At 38.8% G+C, this 25023-nt stretch overlaps 2 protein-coding genes across 12 annotated transcripts in view; both read right to left on the minus strand.

The window, feature by feature from the left end:
* The window catches only part of ERLIN1 (ER lipid raft associated 1), a 58297-nt gene extending 56827 nt beyond the window's left edge, over positions 1-1470 (minus strand). For 4 of the 8 annotated variants that reach the window (XR_007460778.1, XR_007460779.1, XR_007460777.1 and 1 more), the window contains exons 1-2: positions 1260-1470; positions 849-972 (exon numbers count right to left, since the gene is read on the minus strand). Coding sequence is in view for 4 of the 8 variants with exons in the window: in XM_049645582.1 (XP_049501539.1) it covers positions 849-961 (113 nt within the window). In the remaining 4 variants the exon portion in view is untranslated. Of the gene's footprint in view, positions 1-848; positions 973-1233 lie in introns of all 8 variants that reach the window. The other 4 variants (XR_007460776.1, XM_049645579.1, XM_049645580.1 and 1 more) reach the window with 3 other exon arrangements.
* Positions 1471-3964: 2494 nt separating this feature from the next.
* CHUK (component of inhibitor of nuclear factor kappa B kinase complex) overlaps positions 3965-25023 on the minus strand; it is a 41645-nt gene continuing 20586 nt past the window's right edge. For 2 of the 4 annotated variants that reach the window (XM_049645568.1, XM_049645570.1), the window contains 10 exons: positions 23954-24077; positions 23390-23541; positions 21523-21584; positions 20455-20564; positions 15645-15694; positions 9603-9699; positions 9160-9307; positions 8473-8606; positions 6151-6250; positions 3965-5405 (listed from right to left, as the gene is read on the minus strand). In XM_049645568.1, the coding sequence (XP_049501525.1) occupies positions 5376-5405; positions 6151-6250; positions 8473-8606; positions 9160-9307; positions 9603-9699; positions 15645-15694; positions 20455-20564; positions 21523-21584; positions 23390-23541; positions 23954-24077 (1007 nt within the window). In that variant the 3' untranslated portion in view covers positions 3965-5375. Of the gene's footprint in view, positions 5406-6150; positions 6251-7408; positions 7647-8472; positions 8607-9159; positions 9308-9602; positions 9700-15644; positions 15695-20454; positions 20565-21522; positions 21585-23389; positions 23542-23953; positions 24078-25023 lie in introns of those variants that run through there. The other 2 variants (XM_049645569.1, XR_007460775.1) reach the window with 2 other exon arrangements.

Genomic DNA, 25023 nt, shown 5'->3' on the forward strand with positions numbered 1-25023 from the left:
CCAGATGGAAATATGAATTAATCTGTCATTTGTTATCCTAGATCTCCATCTGCTAAGACCTATCACTAAAATTGTATTTGAAACTAGCACTTCACAGGAAAGACCGTTTCTAAGATTCAGGATGGATCTAAAAGTAAAGTTGAAGTTCCTTCAAATACATTATTGCAATTTCTCCAAACTGTCCTCGGTCTACATCAAAAGGAACTGGTTGTAACTACATTGAAGGAAAAGCTATTCTACCTCAATTAGACAGCAACACATCCCACGCTACTCCCTTCCTCAATTTGAAAAGAAAGGGTAAGGTGGGAGGAGGATGGCCCATCAATGCTATATTTATGTCTCTCAAGTTCCAGGGATATAACAACTGTCATGGTCATCATGGCCTCCTAAGCCAAAACCAGTCACTACGGGCTATCAGAGGAAAAAAATCGAAGAAACGACCACAAACAAGAGCAGAGTTTCTAAATGGCATCTGCGACTACAAACTAAAAGCCCGTACAGCTGTATGGAATATAGCAATGACTTATCTACCTCTTCAGTCACAGTGGAGCGACTACTGCCTTTCTTTCTTCCTTCTTCGTTTTTCCCACAAATAATTGAGTTTGCGGTCTATTAGGAATAAATGTAGAAAATCTGAACCTCTGCACAAAATGCAGAGAGCACTAAAACTGTCCAATACTTAGAGGGTGCTTGACCCTCATCCTCCCCTAGGGCTGGGACGAAAATCACTTCCTAGGACTGGAGAGCTCCCCGATGCTGCAAGAGGGGACAACTTCGTAGACTCACTCTTAACGGGAGTCCCCTTTCAACCTACTCCGGAATCTGAACTGACTGCACACGCTGCTCACCTGTAGTACACAGCCAAGTGTCCTTCCTCGATCTTGTGGATGGAGGCGTAGAGAAGGACAACCACCAGACCCACCACTGCGGCCACCAGAACCCGGGCTTGAGTCATATTCATCCTTGTTCCTCCTAGATGGGGGAGGAAAGGATCCCCAGCCTCGTGAGTACCGACGCCACCCCCCCCCCGCCCCCCAGTTTCCACCCTGTCTCCGGAGACCCGGCCTCCTTCCGCAGGGCGAGCCAGAGAGTTCTGTGCCCCTTTTCTCGCATACTTCCCTCCTCACACAGCCTACTTCTCCCTCGCCAACCCCTCCGCCCGAAAAGGGCCGCGGGCCGCCCCTACTCGGTGAGCGTCCTGACACCCCCAATCTCAACGGCCGCTGCACCCACCCCCAACCTTGGCGGAAGGCACTAACTGAGAAGGGGCCAGCCGCAGACACCAGGGGAAGGCCGACCCTAAGGCCGCGCCTCACCGATCAGTGACGCATCGCCCCCGCCTGCACGTGCAGCCGCCTCCCGGGCCGCGCCAACCGCCGCCAACAGCCGGCCCCGCCCACTCGCCCGGCACTGCGGCTGCGCAGCCACGCACGCCGACGTAACTCTCCCCGCGCCACTAGGAGACGGGGAGCGGGCGGGACAAAATTCTCCCGGCCGCCCGCCTGCGGTGGTACTTGCGCTCCTCTCTGCGCAAGGCTGGTTTCCTGCTATGAAAAGAGAAGGGAAGTCCGCAGTGTGGAGGAAGCAGAGATATAGAGGGAAGGAGAGGGCGCCTGGGACGAGGGATTGGTCAGTTTGTTCTTGTGCAGAAATCCACTCCCGTGCTCTGTGGTAGCTGCTCCGTTTGTCCTTTTGTGATTTATACCTTGTGACAACCACATGCTTCAGGCACGGGTCCTGCACGAATTCAGGAGCAATAGACCTGTTGCAATAAAAGTATTGTAGAAGTTCAGAAGAGGAAGATATTCAATCTGACCACATCTTTCATCCTTCAGGTGTTTTTCTGAGCACCGATTAACGTGCCAGAATATTGATCCAGTGAGGGCTTTATGAAGGCCATCCCAATAGAAACAATAAGCACGTGAGTGTGTGTCTGTTTGGGGGAAGGGGGTCATCCAGGTAGCTCAAAGAGTATTGCACCTTTCTTGAAGCCCGAGTGATGGAAAGGAGTGGTATAACAGGTTTGGCCAGGCCCAGATTTTGAGAGGCTTGCATGCAGTTTTTCTTCAAGGAGAGGGAGCTGAATGACTAGAGAACAGAAAGACTTTCTTTGTACTGCAGTCTTCTGTTCTTTCAAGTTATGGGTCATGTGCATATATTACCCAAAACAAAAAAGGCAAAGTTAAAGAGTAGAGATGGGAATGAGATGAACACAAGGGAAATAAAGGTAGCGTATTAAAGTAGGTTGGGCAGTAATCCTGTAAGCTCAAAGCCTAGTGGGACCAAAACCGGACAAGGGAGATGAGGGTCCCGGGGCCCTGTAGCCTTGGGCAGAGAAGTGTGGGAAAACAGTACTTTAGGGCCAAAATAGCTGCAAAATGGCTTAGAATGGAGGCAGAGAAGCCAAGCAGTTAGGAAACTGCAGGCCTAAGGTTACGAAGGTAGTAACAGTGGAAATGGGAAGTGGTAAATAGGATTTCAAGCCTTCATTAAAACAAGACCACTCTGCCCTCTCCCTTCAATAAATGTACTTATCTGTACCGTTCATAGGACTTTTATTACCTACAAATGTCTGGGACCTTGTCTGTTCTAGGCATATAATATTAGCAAAGCTTAGCTATTTTAACTTCCAGAAAGCAAAACGAAGTTAAAACAACTTGTTCCAGCCCGTTTTCTGGATTGATTTTCTTAGTTTTTCGTAATATTGCTGGAATTAGAAAATGAAATAAATGTATACCATTTACAATCGCCATTCCACTCTGAAAAGGTGTGACCCAGTAAAAAAATAGTCAACTCATGCATCAGAAACAAGTCTGAGGTGATCTCACTATAATTTACTGTACTGAGTCAGAACACCTGCCTGTATTACATGGATCAGGCTACCCTGACGTCACCCCAGCCACACCATAAACTGGCCACACCCAAACACAGATCTCTTATCAATTATTATAGTGACATTTAGAAAATATGCAGTCATCTAAACAATAAATTTCTCTAATAATCATTTCAATGCTTGGATGGCTTGCAGTGTTCAAACTCCCAGATAAGCATTCTTGTAATGCCTTTGTTAAGGGTTTCTGATCTTACCATCTAGCTCAATATTCTAAGCAACAGGTATCCAATAAATGTTTCATTGATTAAAACCTTCTAGAACTAGAGGGGTATCTGGGTGACTTAGTCGGTTAAGTCTGCCTCTTGATCTCAGCTCAGGTCCTGATCTCACGGTTGGGAATTCAAGCCCTACACTGGGCTCCATGCTGGGTATGAAGCCTACTTAAAATAAATAAGTAAGTAAGTAAATAAACAAATAAATAAATAAAATAGGGGCAATTGGCTCAGTTGATTAAGCATCTGACTTGTGATTTTGGTCCAGGTCATGATCTCACGGCTCATGAATTTCAAGTCCTATGTCAGGCTCTGCACTCACAGCACAGAGCCTGCTTGGGATTCTCTCTCTCCCTCTCTTTCTGCCCCTCCCCTGCTCTCTCTCTCTCAAAATAAATAAAAACAAAATAAATAAATACATACATACCTAGAACTAGAGAAGCAAGGGACAGGCTGCCTATTAAAACAGCAGACACAATTTCCATATTTAGAGAAACAGTAGTACCAGATGACTAAAAAGTTAGAAGACAGCCCCAAGATTTCAAACTTAGATGATGGAAAATGACACTACTAGGAAAATGAGGATGGTGTGACTAAGACCTCAGTTTATAGAGCAAGATATGAGTGAGTATGGTTTTTAGACATGGAAAGTGGTGACGGGAGAAAAGACGATACGATATTAAAAGAAGCTACCCAATGCTGTTTTTACTATAAGTCCTGTTTAATTCCTAAGGAAAGTACAGTGAGGGCCTGTTATGTTATTCTGTGCTTCAGTTCCACTTCATTGAACCATCACATTCCCAAACCATATTCAAACATTCTGTTGTAATCTGATCATAATGAATAGAGATTCTACAAGTAATTTAAAAATCATTTAATACACAAAGTGGAAAACTGTCTAGAATATAAAAGCATTTCACATTTTTTAAAAAACACAAAAGACCTTCTAATTTATTTAATAGATGATAGATGGACAATCCTTTATCTGAAACCCTTAGGGCCCAATGTTTCAGAATTAAAAAATTTTCAGATTTTAGAAAAGTAATTCAGTGCATACACCATCCTCCATAAACACCCAGCAGGGTCTGTGGCAGCGCTCCCCCGCCCCCAATAATCAAACATGTTACTATTTCCACAGCAAAATAAATGAATATTCACACTAAATGGGATAAGCAGATTCAATATCAGTTCAGGTTAGATTTGCAAGCAAATGAGTTTTGTTACCAAGCTTATGAAAAATGTTTTCAAAGCTTTATATTTGGAATTACAGATAAGAGAGTGTAGATCTTTATACATTTGTAGAACATGAAAAATTCATTAAACAAATGACCCACTTTTTACAAATGAAAAAACAACAGTTTTCAAACATATTATAAATTAACGGCATTTTCTTGATATTATTAAATGTACATCTTAAATACATATACACATAGCACATTTAACAAGATTTATTTGAATCAACTGGTATTAAAGACACAGATGCTGGGGTCCCTGGGTGGCTCAGTCAGTTAGGCATCCGACATCAGCTCAGGCCATGATCTCATGGTTTGTGAGTTCAAGCCCTGCAAAGGGCTCTGTGCTGACAGCTCAGAGCCTGGAACCTGCTTCAGATTCTGTGTTTCCCTCTCTCTCTGCCCCATCCCCTGCTCATGCTCTGTGTCTCTCTCAAAAATAAACATTAAAAAAAAAGAAAAAAAGGATACTGTCAAATGTGCAGTAAAAATGAAACTATTAAGTTAACTCCTTATGATGCCAGGAAGAGCATTTTTTGAATGCAACACAAGGAGGTAGAGTTTAATCTTCATGAAGTACAGTTTTACTTGTGAGCAGTCTCTTCCACAAGAAACAAAGGCAAACAACTTTTACCTTGAATGCATGTTAGTCATATATATTTATGTGTATACACACACACACACACACACACACACACACACACACACACACACTTTTGGCCTTATGCCCAAAAGTTAAATGACAAAAGATGTTTTTAGTCAGTTAAACGTTTTATCAAGTTTGAAAACAAATGGATTGCTGTGCTTAAATAGCTATCGTATTTAAACAAGTCCACTAACGTTTAAGATTCTGTCTCTTCAGAGATTAAAATTACCCAAAGTGAAAATACTGTCCTTGTAAAATCATGCATATTTTCTGATCATAGTCATTTCTTCAATTTGCTGGTGTCTGAAGAATGATTTCATGGGAGAAAAACAAATTTCCAACACGTGCTGCGACAACTTCCATAGGTTTGGGGACAGTGAATAAGTAGCAAGTCATTCTGTTAACCAACTCCAATCAAGATTCTAAAACCAGGCATGAAAAAGTTATAATTAGATGTTGACTATAAGTGGTAGGTTTATGGGTGTTACTTTTTGCAAGTTTTCTGTTTGGACCTGTTATAATAAAAAGTTGAAAAATCAAAAGTATAAGTAAAATTACAAGTTGAGAGTTTAGTTTACCTTCTTTCCTGCTAATTAAAAAAGTATTTCAAAGAGTTTTCATAAGTATTGGAAGTAAATAATTAATAAGAGGATATACAAAGAGTTGACCTTGAGACTAAATGTAGTAAAGTTAATTCAGTAAACATTTTTATTATAGTTTCTCCAAGTTTTAACAAATCAATAATTCACAGTAACCAAATCTTTATATAAATCTATTAATTACAGCTATATTAACATCATTCATTTTGCACACAGTGGTTACTAGATTTGATTTATAGTACAAATCCTGCTCCATCTTATTAGAGAAAATTGAGTGCTGAAGCAAAAAGGTACAAACCATTCAATTTCAGTGGTCACATTGCAAAAAAATGTTCACCCTTCATTTAATTTGACCAAATATGCTACTGTTGAAGATTAGTGCTGACACAATGCTAGTATACCCATGAGTAAGAGAAGAGGGATTTGAGGTCAAGGATATTCCTCAAATGCTCTCTTTCTTCCATTCTCCACGTGAATCCCAAATGCCAGATAGGGCTCACATGGAAAGTTTAAAGCTCGCTGCATCCAACAAACCTAAAACACACACCCATATCCATATAAAACTTACCATCATACTACTGCCCTGTTCCTCATTTGCTTCATGAATAATAGTGCTTAAATGGCCAAGACAGTTCAAATTTTCTTCTATCATTTGTGCTACAGTCTCCCTGTATGATGAAAAAACAAAGCCTTTTCAAATTCAAAGGAGCATATGAACTTCCTCTACCTTCTGGTCTTCAGGGTCAGGATGATCACTGGCTTTCCTGCAACCCTGCAACCCAGCACCCCAATGCAGCTGCTTCCTACAGTCTTCAGTCCTACTTGTTAATCCAAGCTGTTGCCTCTGCCCAGCTCTAATGATAAGAAGTCTACTGTACGTCCAATCTGACTTCCCTCTGAAATATAAGTGGTGATTACATACAACCTTCCCCCCCCCCCCCCCCCGCCCCGAAAACAGTAACTAGGCGGTGGGGAGATAACTGCAGCACAGACAGATGAAAAATCTCTTTTTGTTTCTGGAAATTTCCTTTTCCTTTCCTTACAAGCAGTGAAAACATCAGTATGCCTACTTCAGAAACACAAATGTAGGGGTGAAGATACAAAAGATCAAGGAATGTGAAAACGGTGGTTGGAAACTACAGGTGACAGCAATGAAAAAGAAAACAAGCAAGCTGATTCCTGAGGATAGCAGAACAGTGTCACAGGGGAAATGCCCAGAACCGACAAGTATCTCTGGAAATTTATATTTGAAGGAAATCCTGATTCTGGTTTCCACCTTGCCCACTTTCCTCTTCTGCATGGCCTCTATCCTCACCTTTTACCAACTCTCAGTCTCTCCTTACTAGAACCAGTTCTAGGCCAAGGATGATAGCCACTATAAGCTTAGAAGTAAATTCTAATTTAGCTCGTGTTCAACAGATGAAAACACGGAGGCCTACAGATCCCAATCCTTGGTGGTTAAGTACTATGTGTACATTAAAACTGAAATCAATTTTACTTTATAATGTATTCCTACTGGAAAATATATTTAAAACTCCTGTCTGACATGCTTTTGCTAACAACCACAACCTCAAATTAGAAATTACCTATATAGAGGTGAAATTTGCAACCATTAGCATCCCCTAACAAACCTAAATGCCTTTAACGAAAGCAAAAAGGTTAGGAATGTATTACATTTTATTTGCTTAAACTCTGTTTACTGGAGTATTTCCTAAAGTCAATCAAATTATAGCCTATGCTGCAGCTGGATGTATTGCATTGGGCCAAATCTCTAATGACCCCCAAGATATACCCTGCAACTTGCTTTCTTTAAAAACATAAAATACCTGGTATCAGCTTTCCTTCCTGCCATGTGCTTTTCTCTCATAAAAGTAGAGTACAGAATGTGCAACTGCATGACCTCCTGAGCAGTGATGTAACATGGCTGCACTTCTGCAAAACTAATTATGGGCAGAGTTTCCAGGTAATGCTGGTGCTGCTGTAGAGGTCTCCATGAGTTGTGAGAAAAGCGACAATACACAAGCTAGCAAAGAGCCACTGGCTCTGGATACGGCACATCTTATGCTGAGAAAAATAACAGAAATGGATAGTCATTCAGCTTTTAGCAGAAGAGCAGGAATTAATAAAAGAAAATACAGGATTTCAAACGAGTTCTTATTTGCAAAACTGATTTAAGGCATTGAAAAGTCTGATTTTAGAAATACTAAGTTATAAAACAGAGTAGATTAAACTCAGTAATTCATTAGAGGGGTGGTGATCAAGGACCCGAAAATGATAAATACAAATACAAAAGACCATAATTTCTCAGAGATAAATGGTTAAGGAAGAAACAGTTTGGGTAAAAGAATTCATAAGCCAGTTACAGAGAAAGAACTTAGAACTTGGATTGAGCTCAATAAATAACATTTACTGAATATTTACTTCCCAAGCTCTTTCATACATCATCTAATTGAATTTTCACAGAAGTTCCCATTTTATAGGTGAGGAAGTGTGCACATTAAAAGAACAAAGTTAATTGGGGCACGCGGGTGGCTCAGTCAGTTGAGCATCCGACTTCGGCTAAGGTCATGATCTCATGATTCACAAGTTCGAGCCCTGCGTCAGGCTCTGTGCTGACAGCTCAGAGCCTGGAGCCTGCTTCAGATTCTGTCTCCCTCTCTCTCTGCCCCTCACCTGCTCATACACTGGCTCTCTCTCAAAAGTAAACATTTAAAAAAAATTAAAAAAAAAAAAAAAGAATCAAGTTAATTGCACAAGGTTATTACAAAGGGATAGTCAAGATTCAACCCTGGTCTGTAAGGCACTAAAGATATGCTTTAACCACTATGTTCTCCTGCCTCATTCCTACCACTGCACTTGATAACTATCTATTGTTGCAAAGTGAACCCACCCATCTTGAGGAGTTACCACGCATGACAGGGGATGTTCACGTTCTGCTGAAGTTGGGGGAAGCCATGCTGATGCCTGAGGGGTTATTGCACCTTCTAGACTGGATCCTACAAGGGACCGGGCAGAACTCTGTGTCTGAAGGGGAAAAAAGTAAATAAAAAGATTATAGGCAAGCACCTCCATTGATTCATACAATTTCCTATAATATTCCTAAGATTTACACTTCTACCACTATATGTACAACCAGAGTATTTCTGTACAAAACTATTCCCCACCTTTATATATTGACCCCTTTCTTCACTGACTAAAACCAAATGTAGCTACCCCTTCTCATTCCACTTTTAGTTGGAGAAAACAAAAACAAAAACAAAAACCAGTTGAACAAAGGATTACTTTTATTAACTGGTCAGGCACGTCTACCCCCAAATTAGGTTGGGATACCCCAGTGGTCTAGGGCTAGAAGGAGTAAATATGAGACTGCAGAGGAGAGAAATAATGAAGGATGATCATGAAATCCCGCATCTGAATTGCCAGTCAGACACCAAGCAAAGAACATGAACATCAACCTAACACAAAATCCACACATATCTAAAAGGACCCAGATCAGATCATGCTGGTAAAAAATCCTTTTTGCAGGGAATACCAGCAAATCAATGTCACGTTAAATAATTCATTAAAAGTTACTTACACAGGCAATTTTAAGGAGATGCCATATTTCTTTCTGCCTCTTTCCCTGCATAAACATGACAGTATTGTCAGCTTCTTTGATGTTACTGAGGGCCATTTCCACCTTGGGCAGTAGATCAATAATCTTCTGCTTACAGCCCAATAACTTGCTGGAGAGATGAAATCACTGTCAGACAATTATACATCCCCTTCCCCCACAAGACACCATACTCCCACACCCAGCTGGGGAAATGAATCACAGTCCGTATCAGATTTCGTGACTGATCTCCAAAGCAATACACACAAACAGGACACCTAAATGCACACAGCTATGGTCCAGTTACTCAAGGTATTGCCAGATACCTTCCTGGGTCTAGTGTATTTACCAAAAAGGGATATTACACTTTAAAGGAACATGATACAAGTACCCTGGCTTTTCAGTAGGAAATAAAACAATTTCTCTACCTCAGATGACCAAACAGCTCCTTGAGAACCCGGTCCTGACTCTGAACAGTATGTACAATGATCTTCACCATTTCTGTGCTGTCGCTGTAGGAGTGATCTATAAAAGATCTCAGTCAGTAGGTATAACCTCTCTTCTGCATGAACATATCAGTCTCCAAACAAAAAAATCCTAAAAATCTGAAACTAATTTTAATTAATAAGCATCTCTATTTAAATTTAAAACTGGATTAAAAATTTAAGATTATAATATATAAATAATTATATATCTAAACACAAAGTATGTGTATTTGTGTTTGTATAAAGCATATACAGGGGCTCCTGGGTGGCTCAGTCGGTTGAGCATCCAACTTCAGTTAAAATCACGATCTCGTGGCTTGTGAGTTGGAGCCCCGCACAGGGCTGGCTCACTGCTGTCAGCACAGAGCCTGCTTGGGATCCTCTGTCCCCCTCTCTCTCAGCTCCTCCCCACTCACACACTCTCTCTCAAAAATAAAACAAACAAAAAAGCATATATAAATTTATCACTCTATCTTCAACAAACCTTAGTTGTCTGTTTTGAGAAGAATATGTTACTGAGAACAAACTGAGGGGTTGATAGGGAGTGGGAGGGAGGGGAGGGTGGGTGATGGGTATTGAAGAGGGCATCTTTTGGGATGAGCACTGGGTGTTGTATGGAAACCAATTTGACAATACATTTCATATATTGGAAAAAAAAAAAAGAAGAATATGTTTAGTTCCCTTTAACCCATATTAACCCAAACCCCAGACACAAATGCAATTTTCTGGCCAAGAGATCAATTTTTCTTGGATAATTAACATCACTTATCTAGAAACAGCAGGACAATACATCAAACTTCCACTGGTTGAAAAGGAGACCCTTGACCCAACTAGGTTGCTTGGGATTTCATGTTTATCTGTTTAGAGCCCATGAAAACTTTGAAAAAAAGCGGACTGACTTAAGCCAAATATGATGCACTAATAAAAGGACCTATAGACACCTGACAGTTCAGTTTGAGGGTAGTATGACATCTTAAACTGCCAGCTGACAAATGTTCTCAAAGAAAATGGCTGTGTGGACACAGTGAGGTCTACAGTTTATAGGAGATGGTACCCCAATTAAAACAGCAACAACAACAGCAACAACAACAACAACAACAACAACAACAACAACAAAAGCATTAATTGTTATCTTTCAGAAGTGGTATTTAAAGTTTTGAAAAACCGGAAGACTGCTCATAGATCATGCTAGTATTTCCTTGGACAATAATTAATCTCAAATGCAAAAATATTATTTGTTATTACCAACTCAGTTTTCTCATTTAACCCTCACAGGAGTCCTGGGAGATGGCTACTACTGTTACCCACATTTTACTATGAAAGGGGTACCAAAGAAGGTTTTTTAAAAAGTTCAACGTCCTTTGTTATCACTGCAAAGATCTCCCCCATAGCTCAAGTTTATTCCACACACACGTCCCTGTTTGTCTCTCCCTTACCAACAACCAGACACAGGGGCTCCAAACAGGCTTCTCTCCCAACAGCACTCCTTCCTAAATCCTGTAGACCAGGACAGCTTCCCCATTGTACTAGCTCTCTTAGATGGTCAGAGATCACAGAACATTAACTTTCTCCAACATACAGAATGAAGAAAGTTGTTTTTTACCATTTTCAGCTGAACTAGAGTCTCAAATCAACTCTAAGGCAGAGAAGACACTAGAGACCATGTATCAAATATGATTATATAAACACCAATAAGAGATAAAACTGGTTACAACTAGTTTGTTCTCAAGGTAATGATCAATTCAAAGAAGCAACCTGGATAGCAAGTTTATTTCTGGGCTCTATGATATGTTAATATGCTGACAGGACTACTGCAAAGTTTTTATAAAAATAATCCAGGGGCGGGTGCCTAAGTAGCTCAGTCGGTTAAGTGTCCACTCTTGATATCAGCTCAGGTCATGATCTCAAAGTTGTGGGATCCAGCCCTACCTCTGGCTCTGTCCCAAGTATGGAGCATGCTTGGGATTCTCTTTCTTTTTCTCTGCCCCTCCCCTGCTCACTTGTACTCTCTCTCTCTCTCTCTCTCAAAATAAAAACACCCTTAAAAAAAATAAAATCTTTAAAAAAAATAATTCAAACAAATGTTATCACTTACTATGGAAGTTAATTTGAGCCAATGGATGGAATTTTGTATGTCTTTACCTGCAATACCCAATTCATTGGTCAGAAGACTACAAGTAATGAATATTGATTCAAGGGGGGAAAAAAAGAATTAGACTTATTCTATTGGAAATCTTAAACTTCAATACTTTATTCTAACCACAACTTCCATCACTTAAATCACTTTCTGTCAATACCTTGAACTTTTTTGTCCTCTTCTGAGCAAAATCCTAACCCTGGATCAGTCTAACCATCTGCTCTATCAGTTCCTGCAGCCATACCACTAAACACCAGCAACAAAAATATTATACTACCATCTCCTCTGTGGTCACTATTGATTCACAGGTTTTCACTTCTGCTCTGGATTCTTTTTTTTTTCTGCTCTGCATTCTTAATAAATGTTATGGATCAGCAACATCTTCCATTGCACATACCAGCTTTTAAAAATCATTAGCGTAGTCCTTAAATCTATGCCCTCATCACCTCTTCTGTTAACCCCATCACTTCTGTTAACAGTTAACCCCACTTACTTTAGGATGGCAGGCCACAAGGCAGTAAGACTCTCAACCTTCCAACCCCTACACTCACAAAAGTGTGGGTACCCACACACTCACCCTCAGTGGTAGCAAGCCTAATTGCTCCCACTATTCTCTGGAGTCAGCCTCTCAAGCTTGTTCAGGGACCAGCCCCTGTTCAGGGGCCCTTTACTAAGAAGTTTGTTTGTTTATTTAACATTTGTTTATTTTGGGGGAAGAAAGAGAGCGTGCGTGCGCCCAAGTGGAGACAGCCAGAAAGAGGGAGACAGAGGATCAGAAGCAGGCTCTGCGCAGTGAGCACAGAGCCCGACCCAGGGCTTGAACTCAAGAACCGTGAAATCATGACCTGAGCCAAAATCAAGCGTCAGCTGCTTAACCAACTGAGCCACCCAGGCACCCCTAAACTAAGAAGTTTAAGTATTTATTTACTTACTTAAGAATAACAACAAACTTGTTACCTATTAACATATTTTTATTAAAAACTATTTTCCAAAAACTTTTAGTGAGAAAACTGGCCTTATTTTACCTTTCTGCAAGTTTTTTTAATCTCACCACTGATCTCATCAAAAAAGTTAAAGTATTGAGAAGCTGACAAATTTCAGTTGATGGGTACCAGTTTTCCTAAATTTGAATTTTTTGCATGAAATATGGAATTTTATCACAGACAACTAACATTGTTGGCTTTTTCCCTTAAAGTGGTGGTCATGCTTCATTAATTTTTGAGAAAATGCCTGCCACAGTGGCTTTAAGAAAAATATCAGACTTTAGTATGTAGCAGAAGCACTTTAGGAGTACTTCCTGTTTCATCACACAGAATATTTAAAAGACATATACCCAAGGGTTGAGATTTAAATAAAATTCTTAGTATTTTATCAAGGACACACTTAAATGAAACTTTTTTTTTTTTTAACTATGAATGCATAGTGGTGAAAAGTATGACTACCTGCATAGATGGTACTAGTGCCTTGATTAATGCTAAGTAAGGAGTAAACCATTTACCCACCAATGCTTTTGTAGCATCAGTGAAAATGTCAACATAGTGAAAAAGGCAAATAATGTCTTAGTGTTATGAAACTAGTTTTGACCTCATTGACTCCCTGAAAAGGTTTCAGGAGTCCTCAGGGGTTCATGAACCAGACATTGAGAACTGCTGGTCTAGACTGACTGGCTTCTCTATTTCTTACTGTCTCATTCCTTCCTCACCCTTCTATAATCAGATTTCTGTTCCCAAAAGGCCATATTTTGTCAAGATCAACAATGATGTCCAAACTGGTAAGCTGAACGAATATATTCATCATCATTTTTATTACCCACACCCTCTGTAGTATTTCACCCTACTGAACACTTTCTTTTTGAAACTCTCTCTGTCCTGTTCCTATCGTATCATTCCTTCTACATATTCTGGTCATTTCTCAGTCACCTTTGGAGGCTCTTCTCCTTTTAGCCATTTCTTGAATGTTGGTATTCCCTGGGATTCCATCCTTGAGGATACTCAACCTACTTTTTCAGGATAATTACTCTACTCCTATGGCTGATCACTCTTAAATGGCTACATATCTATCCCCAACTTGTTTACTAAATCCATATACATATATATGGGTGTGTGTGTATGTGTGTGTATTTATATATACATACCTACATATATATATATTTAATACTGTTTATTAGACATCTCTACTTGAATATCCAACTGACACCCTAACATCAACATGTACAAAAATGAATTCATCTTCTTTTCCCATCAAGACCATCATCCATTCTACACTTCCCATTATAGCAAGTGGTCCTGCTGACCATGTACACCTAGCTGCCATAGAATCTTGAGAGGCATCATGACTCCCTACTCCAGCCCCAGCCACCCATATTCAATCCATCACCCAACACTATCAGTTCTACCTCCTAAATGTCTCTCTTGCCCTTACCCTCCTCTCACCCAGCATCTACAGCTCAGGCTCTCTACCTTAGCTCATGGCCCACTCTATACTGAGTTATGATTATTTCAATAGCCTCATAACCAATGCTGGTCTCCAGTGTAGACACATTTTAATCCATTATGTGAAATACTACCAGAGCAGTATTTCCAAAATGCTTCTGATCATGCCATTCTACTATAGAACTTTTTAAGGTTTCTCTTTGCCATCATGATGAAATCCAAACTCATTACCATAACATACCAGATCCTTTATGATCTAGCCACATCTGATTCAGCCTTTCTCTCCTGAAACTCTACAATCCAACCACTGCATTTCTTCAAACATGCTAAGTATTACACGTACATGTCTTTATTGATTATATTTGTATATACAAGAGTCCATCTCCTTTCACTTAGCTATTGCTACTTATCCTTTAAGGCTCATCTCAGATGTCATCTCCTACAGGAAACCACCTCTAACTACCCCTGACCCCCAGGCAGGGTTAGGTATGTATCTTATATATATACCTCAAAAATGTCTGTAGAAATAAACTGAACAAATTCCACACCACCAAAAACCAATGTAAAGGACATCATGTTATTTATTAAAATAGAATTTCATATGTATATTAATTTGCATATGTTTATAAATTTTAAAGTATAAAACATATCTTTTATTTTACTTATGTATTTGTAATTTAGGTATATGTAGTGAATTAGGGCACAGGATTCACCTTTTCAGTTCTTGTAGATACATACTTTATACTTTCCAAGGCATTATCACAAACAGTCTCTCAAATATATCACTATACACATTCACTGAGTTAGGAAAGCTAGGTTTCAGCCCCATTTTGTAGAAGAGGAATATGAGATACAAGAAAATTAGGTATGTCGTCAATAAAGTGCCCAATCTGGAATTCAAGCCTTCCAGTTATCACTCCAATGCTCTTGCCAATAGATCATGCTCTGTATTCAGCAGCTGTTCAACACGAATTGTTTTGCCAGTGTAATAAGCAGTAGTGAGGTGCAGACAAAGGCATCATTTTCAAGGTATACCTACTTTGGCCTAGCACATGGGCCTTCTGCTGATCATTCCACACCTGAACCCACCATATCAAATTCTTTCCAACCTCTCTAATCTTAAGTGGCACTTATTTTTTCCATCTTTCCACACATTTTCTTGCTTCCTTTTACCCTTCTTTGAGTCCCTTTTTTTCTTTCATTCCTTCCTTGCACTTCCCTTTAAAAATTTTTCTGTTTTCCTTGTTGCTTTGCCTTCCTAATCCCTTAAATCCCATATGCTATACCATAAACATATCTATAGCAATACCAAAACTAGAATTTATCCTGCAGCTTGTTTAAAATCCAATCCCCTGGATTTGTTAAGTTTATACTGGTTTCCTAAAATGCCTGTGTACAGTGATAAAAGTGTCTTACCTGAAGGTCTGTGCTTTAACTGCTTATACAGATCAATGGCACGCTGTTCCCTAGGAAAGAGAAACCAATAAGCAACCTTATTGATAAGAATGTGGTAACTGCAGGAGACTTAAATACTCCATTTACAACAATGGACAGACCATCTAGACAGAGAATAAATAAAGAAACAAGGGCCCTGAATGATATATTGGATCAGATGGAGTTGATAGATATATTTAGAACTCTGCATCCCAAAGCGACAGAATATACTTTCTTCTCAAGGCACATGGAACATTCTGCAAGATAGATCACATACTGGGTCACAAAACAGCCCTTCATAAGTATAAAAGAATTGAGATCATACCATGCACATTTTCAGACCACAATGCTATGAAACTTGAAATCAACCATAGGAAAAAGTCTGGAAAACCTCCAAAAGCATGCAGGTTAAAGAACATCCTACTAAAGAATGAATGGGTCAACCAGGCAATTAGAGAAGAAATTAAAAAATATATGGAAACAAATGAAAATGAAAATACAACAATCCAAATGCTTTGGGATGCAGCGAAGGCAGTCCTGAGAGGAAAATACATTGCAATCCAGGCCTATCTCAAGAAACAAGAAAAATCCCAAATACAAAATCTAACAGCACACCTAAAGGAAATAGAAGCAGAACAGCAAAGACAGCCTAAATCCAGCAGAAGAAGAGAAATAATAAAGATCGGAGCAGAAATAAACAATATAAAATCTAAAAAAACAGTAAAGCAGATCAATGAAACCAAGAGTTGGTTTTTTAAAAAAATAAAATTGATAAACCTCTAGCCAGGCTTCTCAAAAAGTAAAGGGAGAGGACCCAAATAGATAAAAATCATGAATGAAAATGGAATTATTACAACCAATTCCTCAGAAATACAAGCAATTATCAGGGAATACTATGAAAAATTATATGCCAACAAACTGGACAACCTGGAAGAAATGGACAAATTCCTAAGCACCCACACACTTCCAAAACCCAAACAGGAAGAAATAGAAAATTTGAACAGGCCTATAACCAGTGAAGAAATTGAATCAGTTATCAAAAGTCTCCCAACAAATAAGAGTCCAGGACCAGATGGCTTCCCTGGGGAATTCTGCCAGACATTTAAAGCAGAGATAATAGCTATCCTTCTCAAGCTGTTCCAAAAAATAGAAAGGGAAGGAAAACTTCCAGACTTATTCTATGAAGCCAGCTTACTTTGATTCCCAAACCAGACAGAGACCCAGCAAAAAAAGAGAATTACAGGCCAATATCTCTGATGAATATGGATGCAAAAATTGTCAACAAGATACTAGCAAATTGAATTCAACAGCATATAAAAAAAAATTATCCACCATGATCAAGTGGGATTCATTCCTGGGCTGCAGAGCTGGTTCAATATTCACAAATCACTCAATGTGATACATCACATTAATAAAAGAAAAGATAAGAACCATATGATCCTGTCAATCGATGCAGAAAAAGCATTTGACAAAATTCAGCATCCTTTCTTAATAAAAACCCTCGAGAAAGTCGGGATAGAAGGAACATACTTAAACATCATAAAAGCCATTTATGAAAAGCCCACAGCTAATATCATCCTCAACGGGGAAAAACTGAGAGCTTTCCCCCTGAGATCAGGAACATGACAGGAATGTCCACTCTCACCGCTGTTGTTTAACATAGTGTTGGAAGTTCTAGCATCAGCAATCAGACAACAAAATGAAATCAAAGGCGTCAAAATCGGCAAAGATGAGGTCAAGCTTTCACTTTTTGCATATGACATGATACTATACATGGAAAACCCGATAGATTCCACAAAAAGTCTGCTAGAACTGATACATGAATTCAGCAAAGACGCAGGATACAAAATTAATGTACAGAAATCAGTTGAATTCTTATACACTAATAATGAAACAACAGAAAGACAAATAAAGAAACTGATCCCATTCACAATTGCACCAAGAATCATAAAATACCTAGGAATAAACCTAACCGAAGATGTAAAAGATCTGTATGCTGAAAAGCATAGAAAGCTTTTGAAGGAAACTGAAGAAGATACAAAAAAATGGAAAAACATTCCGTGCTCATGGATTAGAAGAATAAATATTGTTAAAATGTCAATACTACCCAAAGCAATCTACACATTCAATGCAATCCCAGTCAAAATTGCACCAGCATTCTTCTCAAAGCTAGAACAAGTAATCCTAAAATTTGTATGGAACCACAAAAGACCCTGAATAGCCAAAGTAATATTGAAGAAGAAAACCAAAGCAGGAGGCATCACAATCCCAGACTTTAGCCTCTACTACAAAGCTGTAATCATCAAGACAGCATGGTATTGGCACAAAAACAGACACATAGACCAATGGAATAGAATACAGCCTCCAGAATTGGACCCACAAATGTATGGCCAACTAATCTTTGACAAAGCAGGAAAGACAATGGAAAAAAGACAGTCTCTTTAACAAATGGTGCTGGGAGAATTGGACAGCAACATGCAGAAGAATGAAACTAGACCACTTCCTTACACCATTCACAAAGATAAACTCAAAATGGATGAAGGACCTGAATGTGAGACAGGAAACCATCAAAAAGCATGATAAAGCAGGAAAAAACCTCTCTGACCTCAGCTGCAGCAATTTCTTACTTGACACATCTCCAGCGGCAAGGGAATTAAAAGCAAAAATGAACTATAGGGACCTCATGAAGATAAAAAGCTTCTGCACTGCAAAGGAATCAATCAACAAAACTAAAAGGCAACTGATGGAATGGGAAAAGATATTTGCAAATGGCATACCAGACAAAGGGCTAGTATCCAAAATCTATAAAGAACTCACCAAACTCCACACCTGAAAAACATATAAGCCAGTGAAGAAATGGGCAGAAGACATGAATAGACAGTTTTCTAAAGAAGACATCCAGATGGCCAACAGACACATGAAAAGATGCTCAACGTCACTCCTCATCAGGGAAATACAAATCAAAACCACAATGAAATACCACCTCACACCGGTCAGAGTGGCTAAAATGAATAAATCAGGAGACTATAGATGCTGGCAAGGATGTGGAGAAACGGGAACCTTCTTGCACTGTTGGTGGGAATGCAAACTGGTGCAGCTGCTCTGGAAAACAGTGTGGAGGTTCCTCAAAAAATTAAAAATAGATCTACCCTATGAGCCAGCAGTAGCACGCTAGCAATTTACCCAAGGGATACAGGAGTGCTGATGCATAGGGGCACTTGTATCCCAATGTTTATAGCAGCACTTTCAACAATAGCCAAATTGTGGAAAGAGCCTAAATGTCCATCAACTGATGAATGGATAAAGAAGATGTGGTTTACATATACAATGGAATACCTACTTTGCAATGAGAAAGAATGAAATCTGGCCATTTGTAGCAACGTGAATGGAACTGGAGAGTTATGCTAAGTGAAATAAGTCAGGAAGAGAAAGACAGATACCGTATGTTTTCACTCATATGTGGATTCTGAGAAACTCAACAGAAGACCGGAGAGGAGGGGAAGGGGGAAAAAAACCAAAAACATTACAGAGAAGGAGGGAGGCAAACCATAAGAGACTCTTAAATACTGAGAACAAACTGAGGGTTGATGGGGGTCGGGGGGGGAGGGGAAAGTAGGTGAGGGGCATTGAGGAGGGCACCTGTTGGGATGAGCACTGGGTGTTGTATGGAAACCAATTTGACAATAAATTTCATAAAAAAAAAAAAAAAAAAAAGGAAACAGAAACCATACCTCCGTATGTGAAAAAAATTCAATGATTAATAATCCATAACTTGAAATGAAAAATATTATTTGAATAGAGTATGATCCCATTTTAAAGCAAGTATATATTGGGGCACCTGGGTGGCTCAGTTGGTTAAGCGTCTGACTTCAGCTCAGGTCATGATCTCACAGTCCGTGAGTTCAAGCCCTGCGTTGGGCTCTGTGCTGACAGCTTGGAGCCTGAAGCCTGCTTTAGATTCTACGTCTCCCTCTCTCTCTGCAACACCCCCTCTCGCACTTTGCCCTCTCTCTCTCTCAAAAATAAACAAACATTAAAAAAAATTTTTGTAAAGCAAGTATATATTGCCAGTGAACATTTTACAGAAAGTATTTCACTGAGTCATAAGCAAGATCTAAAAATGCAAAATTAGAGGCTCCTGATGGCTTAGTCAGTTAAGTGTCCAACTCTTGATTTCAGCTCAGGTCACAGTCTCAGTCGTGAGATGGAGTCCCGCCTCAGGCTCTGTGCTGGGCGTGGAGCCTGCTTGGGATTCTCTCTCTCCCTCTGTCCCTACCCCACTCGTGCATGTGCTCTCAAAAAATAAATAAATAAAAATGGAAATTGTATTTATTTCACATCTGCTTTGATCTACCATCACATATACAACATCCTTGCACCAAAAACAATTAAATGGGAAAAAATGATGGCCTGTGATTAGGAAAAAAATTTGAAATTTCTATCCAGACACTTAGGAAGTTAACCTCATTTAGGACATTTAATGGACAATAACTTGGCCCAGAAGTATGTTAAGTAGGGAAAGAGTTTGTAACTTAGAATACTTGAAAAATTCTTAACACTCACATGAAAAGATGTTTTGATTAAAAAAGCAAAGGTCAACCCTGAAATTATTTCCAAAATTTCCTGTGACTAAGAAAAAACTTCCTTTTAAAATATGATGGCAATATATTTGGAGAAAGAAAAACCATAGAAAAGAACAAATACAGGCTTAATCCGCCAGATGTACACAGAAAGAATCGTCTGCTACAAAAAAATTATAGACACTCATACCAATAACACAAGACTTTCTTACAGAGATTCCATCAAGTCTCCCTGACGTCTTCCATAAGGGCTCTTCTGTAGCTCCATGATTTCAGTATGCAGGGACATGATCTGATCCTCCAGGTAACCAATGACACCCACCTAAAATGTGATGAAACACAAAAGAAACGACAGGCTCACCACCACACAAACTGGAAAAGAACTCAGAGAATGACTTGCTGCAACAGTAGAATTAAATGATTTAATACAAAACACCGATTTTGTTCAAGTGTTTTTATCTTTCGGATTCTGGTGCTTAATCTTTCATGCAAGGACAGACTTAATACCTAGGTCTCTCTTTTCTCTCCCGACAACAGTAAACTGCTAGTATTTGCTTTCTCCCCCGAGAAGCAAAAAGATAGATGTGTCACTAACAAGACAGAGGGAAAATGGCCATCAAAACCACTGCATCTCAGTTCTATGATTTTTCATTGCCTCTTGTTCCTGAGTGCCTTGAAAAAGAATGCAGAAATATAAAGACACTGGATTTCCTACCCAAGGATATCTACTGCCTTACCCATGTCCTTGGGGTAAGTACTGGCATCCAGGAGAGTAACAATTTAGTGGGACCATGGACAGATGTAACCAGTAAGGAAGGAATATGCCACCTAGAGAATGACCTATAACTAGCATGACCATATATATAATTTATTGTTCAAACAAGCATAATTTTGAGAGTGAAAGGGAGTACTATTGCTAATTATGGCAAGGCAGGTATAAACTAGAAGGTATAAACCAGGATGTACAGCTACCCTATCTAACTAATCATAAAAATAACAGTGATAACTACCATTTATTATTTACTACCATGTAATCTGCATAACCCTACTAAAACCCTACTAAAAAGGTAAGCACATTAATTGGAAACTGAAGTTTAGTGAGCTTTCAGTTTAATCTCATTTGCCCAAAGCCCCTGTTTTATCAACTATGGTACTTCCCTCTATACACACAGAGCATCTACTAGATTTTTGTCTGATATGCAGGAATAACATGAAAAATACCCTACATATCGAAACCAAAGACAATTTCTAAGAATTACAGAATGAGCTAGTGATTTTACCTCAGCATAGTGGATAGCCTTTTCTTCCATTTCCTTCCATGCTTTTAACATTTTTTCTGAGGCTAAAAAAAAAAGTCTTAATCGGTTATCTCAGAAATAGCCACAGCTTTAATTACTGACCTACCCACCTCCTTGCCATATCAACATCAAAAATATATAGTTATAGGTTGAACTGTCCCTCAAAAAGATATGCTGAAGTCCTAATTCAGTACCTCGGAATGTGACCTCATTTGGAAATAGGGTCACTGCAGATGCAATTAACTAAATTAAGATGAGTTCATCCTGGAGTAGGGTGGATTAATCCAGTATGACTAGTATCCTTATAAGAGAAGAGACACAGAGGCCCAGACATATGAAGGGAGAGCTCTATTTTGACGACAGAGGGAGAGATTAAAGTGCTACAGCTACAAGCCAAGGGACACCAAGGACTATTGGCGTGAGAAGCTAGAAAGAAGCAAGCAAGGATTTTTCCCTACAACTTGCAGAGGGATCATGGCCCTGCCAACATCTTGATTTTGGATTTTCAGCCTTTGGAACTGTGACATGGCAAAAATTTCTGTGGTTTTTAGAATTTCTAATTCAAATGGTTTTCTCTTAAAAAAATGAAAAAAAATAATACATGAACATGATTTTAAAAAATCAAATACTATAAAACAGAAGACAAAAAGAAAACACTCTCTCCTCCTCCCCTCCACCGTAAGGGATCTTACTATTAATCACTTGTTACACAGACACCTACACTTTACCCTTATAAGAGAGACCATCTATATATACTTTTCTTTTTTTTTTTTCCCCAACTTAAAACATCACTGCCGTTAAAGACCCAAGTGATCTTTTAATATCAGTACACATGTCTATGCCATTCTTTTTTAACAGCTGTACAAGGTATGCCACTGACAAGTCAAAGATAATTTGATGTGGGGTGCCTGGGTGGCTCAGTCAGTTAAGCATCCGACTCTTGATTTCGGCTCAGGTCATGATCTCATGGATGTGAGATCGAGCCCACATTGGGTTCTGTACTGGGTATGGGGCCTTCTTGGGATTCTCTCTCCCTCTCCCTTAGCCTCTCTTCCACTCGCCCTTGCTCTCTCAAAAAACAAAAAAATAATTTGATGAAATAATTATAGTGTTTTGCCATTCACCAGAATGCCTATTATACACAAATAGAAATAAAACACTAATCATAGAACCAACTCTAGTAGATAAACTTATTTACCCAATTGGACACTGTTGATCATTTATTCTAAGACACACATACCTTGCTTAAGACAAGTTTACAAAGAGGATTTATGATAGAAAACAAATAATGGTGGTGACCCCTTCAGCTTATTATTTGAATTTTAGATCTGCTTTTTTACATTTCCTTAATATAACTGAAGAGAGAGAGCCTGGAGTTAAATATTGAAAAACTGGAGGCTGTGTATTTTTTAGAAATGGGACTCCACAGTAGGTGGTTTGAAAGGAAAACAACCCTGGAATTATTTGTGTTATTATTTATAGAAAGGTAAGTAGTTTAAGATTTCCCTGGCTAAGAAGTCATCCCGATACAGACTTTGGATCTATTTTAAAACTGAGGCTTGAAAATCAAAAGTTCTTAAATTGCCTTTGAATTTTTCTGGAGCTAAACGATTTTAGTACAATTACAGTCCAACTGGGGAGGTGGGGGGCGGAGTAAAGTTGCTAAACTAAAGGTTAAAAGAAAGAGCTACTATTCAGTACAAACACAGTTTATGATGACTTGAGGCATCCTGTCTCTTCTTCTAACATGAATAGAAGTCAAACAATGGGCTATGAGGCAAGAAGGCAAAATGGGAGATGGCTTCGAGAGACCTGACACTTCTTTCAAACACGTTACCCAAACACTCACATATCCCGTAAGTCATCTGCTCACTGTATCTTTCCAAGTCAAGTTGAATGCTTTTGTGGAAAAACTCCAATTTGGCTTTCAGTTGCTGAGATGCTGAGATCAAAGTGTTCTTCATTTTTGTCAGATTTGCATTATATCTAAGAAGACTTAACCTAAACCGTAGCCAAAAAAAAAAAAAAAAAAAAAAAAAAATTGGTATTTCAGAAACACTGGACAAAAACTTAATAGCTTAAATTGCCATAAACCCAAAGTCTAACTTTCTATTATCAGTCTATGAAAAATAGTTAATTTCTAGAATCAGCTCTCTAAAGACTCCCTACCTGTGATATTCTAAGATAAAACAATCTTCTTACACTAGGACTGTTCAGGAACTACTCTCAAGCCATTGCGAATGGATGATTTCATACCATTAGAAAGAATTCTTTAAGTTTGTTGAGAATATTACACTCCAGATTAGCCCAATATTTTAGTATTGTGTGAATACTGATTAGTGAAAAAAGCAAGATTAATTCTTGAGCATTAATGCACATGACACTGTACTGATAAACAACAGAATCCTCTTACATTGCTGCTCTTTGTCCCTGAAAGAGCCTGCTGTAGTCTTCTTTTAGTCCAGACACATAATGCACTGCTTCAGCCCATACTTTACGTAGCTGTATAATTGGAAGTTGTATTTTGCTGTCCCGTACTATACGTAAGAAGATGGGAAAAAGAAGATGCTTATCATTCTTTGTGATTTCCTGTCCATGCAAATATCATTCCCAAAGATTCTAGAAATGGATGCTAGAAAGAACCAATTGTTAGTGTTTCATTCAGTTCAATATACATTTATAAGCATCTGCAATACACAGCCCTATTCCAGGTATGAGGGGAAATAAAAATGAGTAAGACATAATCATAAAATTTGCAATTATTCTTTTATCTGTCTTTTTTCTTGCTTCTCTCCAGTCGGAAATACTTTTTTTCTTCATTAATCCAAATTCTTTATTTCTTTCAAGTTCTAAATCAAGTCCCAAGTCCTCTATAATCTGCTATGGTCTTTGCTGCCTCTAAATAATAAATTTCATCTCCTGGACTACCAACCCAGCTTCAGGAAAACAGATACAGTAAACAGCAGTTTAATAAGATATGTTCTCTTCACTGCCAGATTTACAAAATTATTTATTGAGGGTTATCTCTTGCCCTTGGTAAAGGAAATGCTAGTTTCTAACACCATGGCAGATATGTGCTAAGTTCAATGAAATTCCATTTTAACATTATGAAATTCTCCAAGATTGAAAGAGATTCATCCTATACTTTAAGGTGGCAATTACATTGTTATTCTTTTCCAATGAAAACATTCAGAGAAAGGACACTACACTATGGTTTATATTGAAAAACCGTATTATCTGAAGCAGACTTAAAAAATAATAATAAAGCTATGTACCTGGGAAAATCTCTGTCTCCCCTAATAATTGATAGTCTGAATTAACCTTTCTTCTATTCCATATGCCCATAATTACTCCTGAGATTCCTACAACAGACAAAAACCCCAAACCAAATAAAAAAAAATATATAACCCAAACACTTTAAAGAAAAAGTCTAGGGGAGGGGAGCCTTTTCACACACAAAAAAATCATATACATACTTTAAAA

The sequence above is a fragment of the Panthera uncia genome, chromosome D2 (assembly GCF_023721935.1).
Source record: "Panthera uncia isolate 11264 chromosome D2, Puncia_PCG_1.0, whole genome shotgun sequence".
NCBI classification, from domain to species: domain Eukaryota; kingdom Metazoa; phylum Chordata; class Mammalia; order Carnivora; family Felidae; genus Panthera; species Panthera uncia.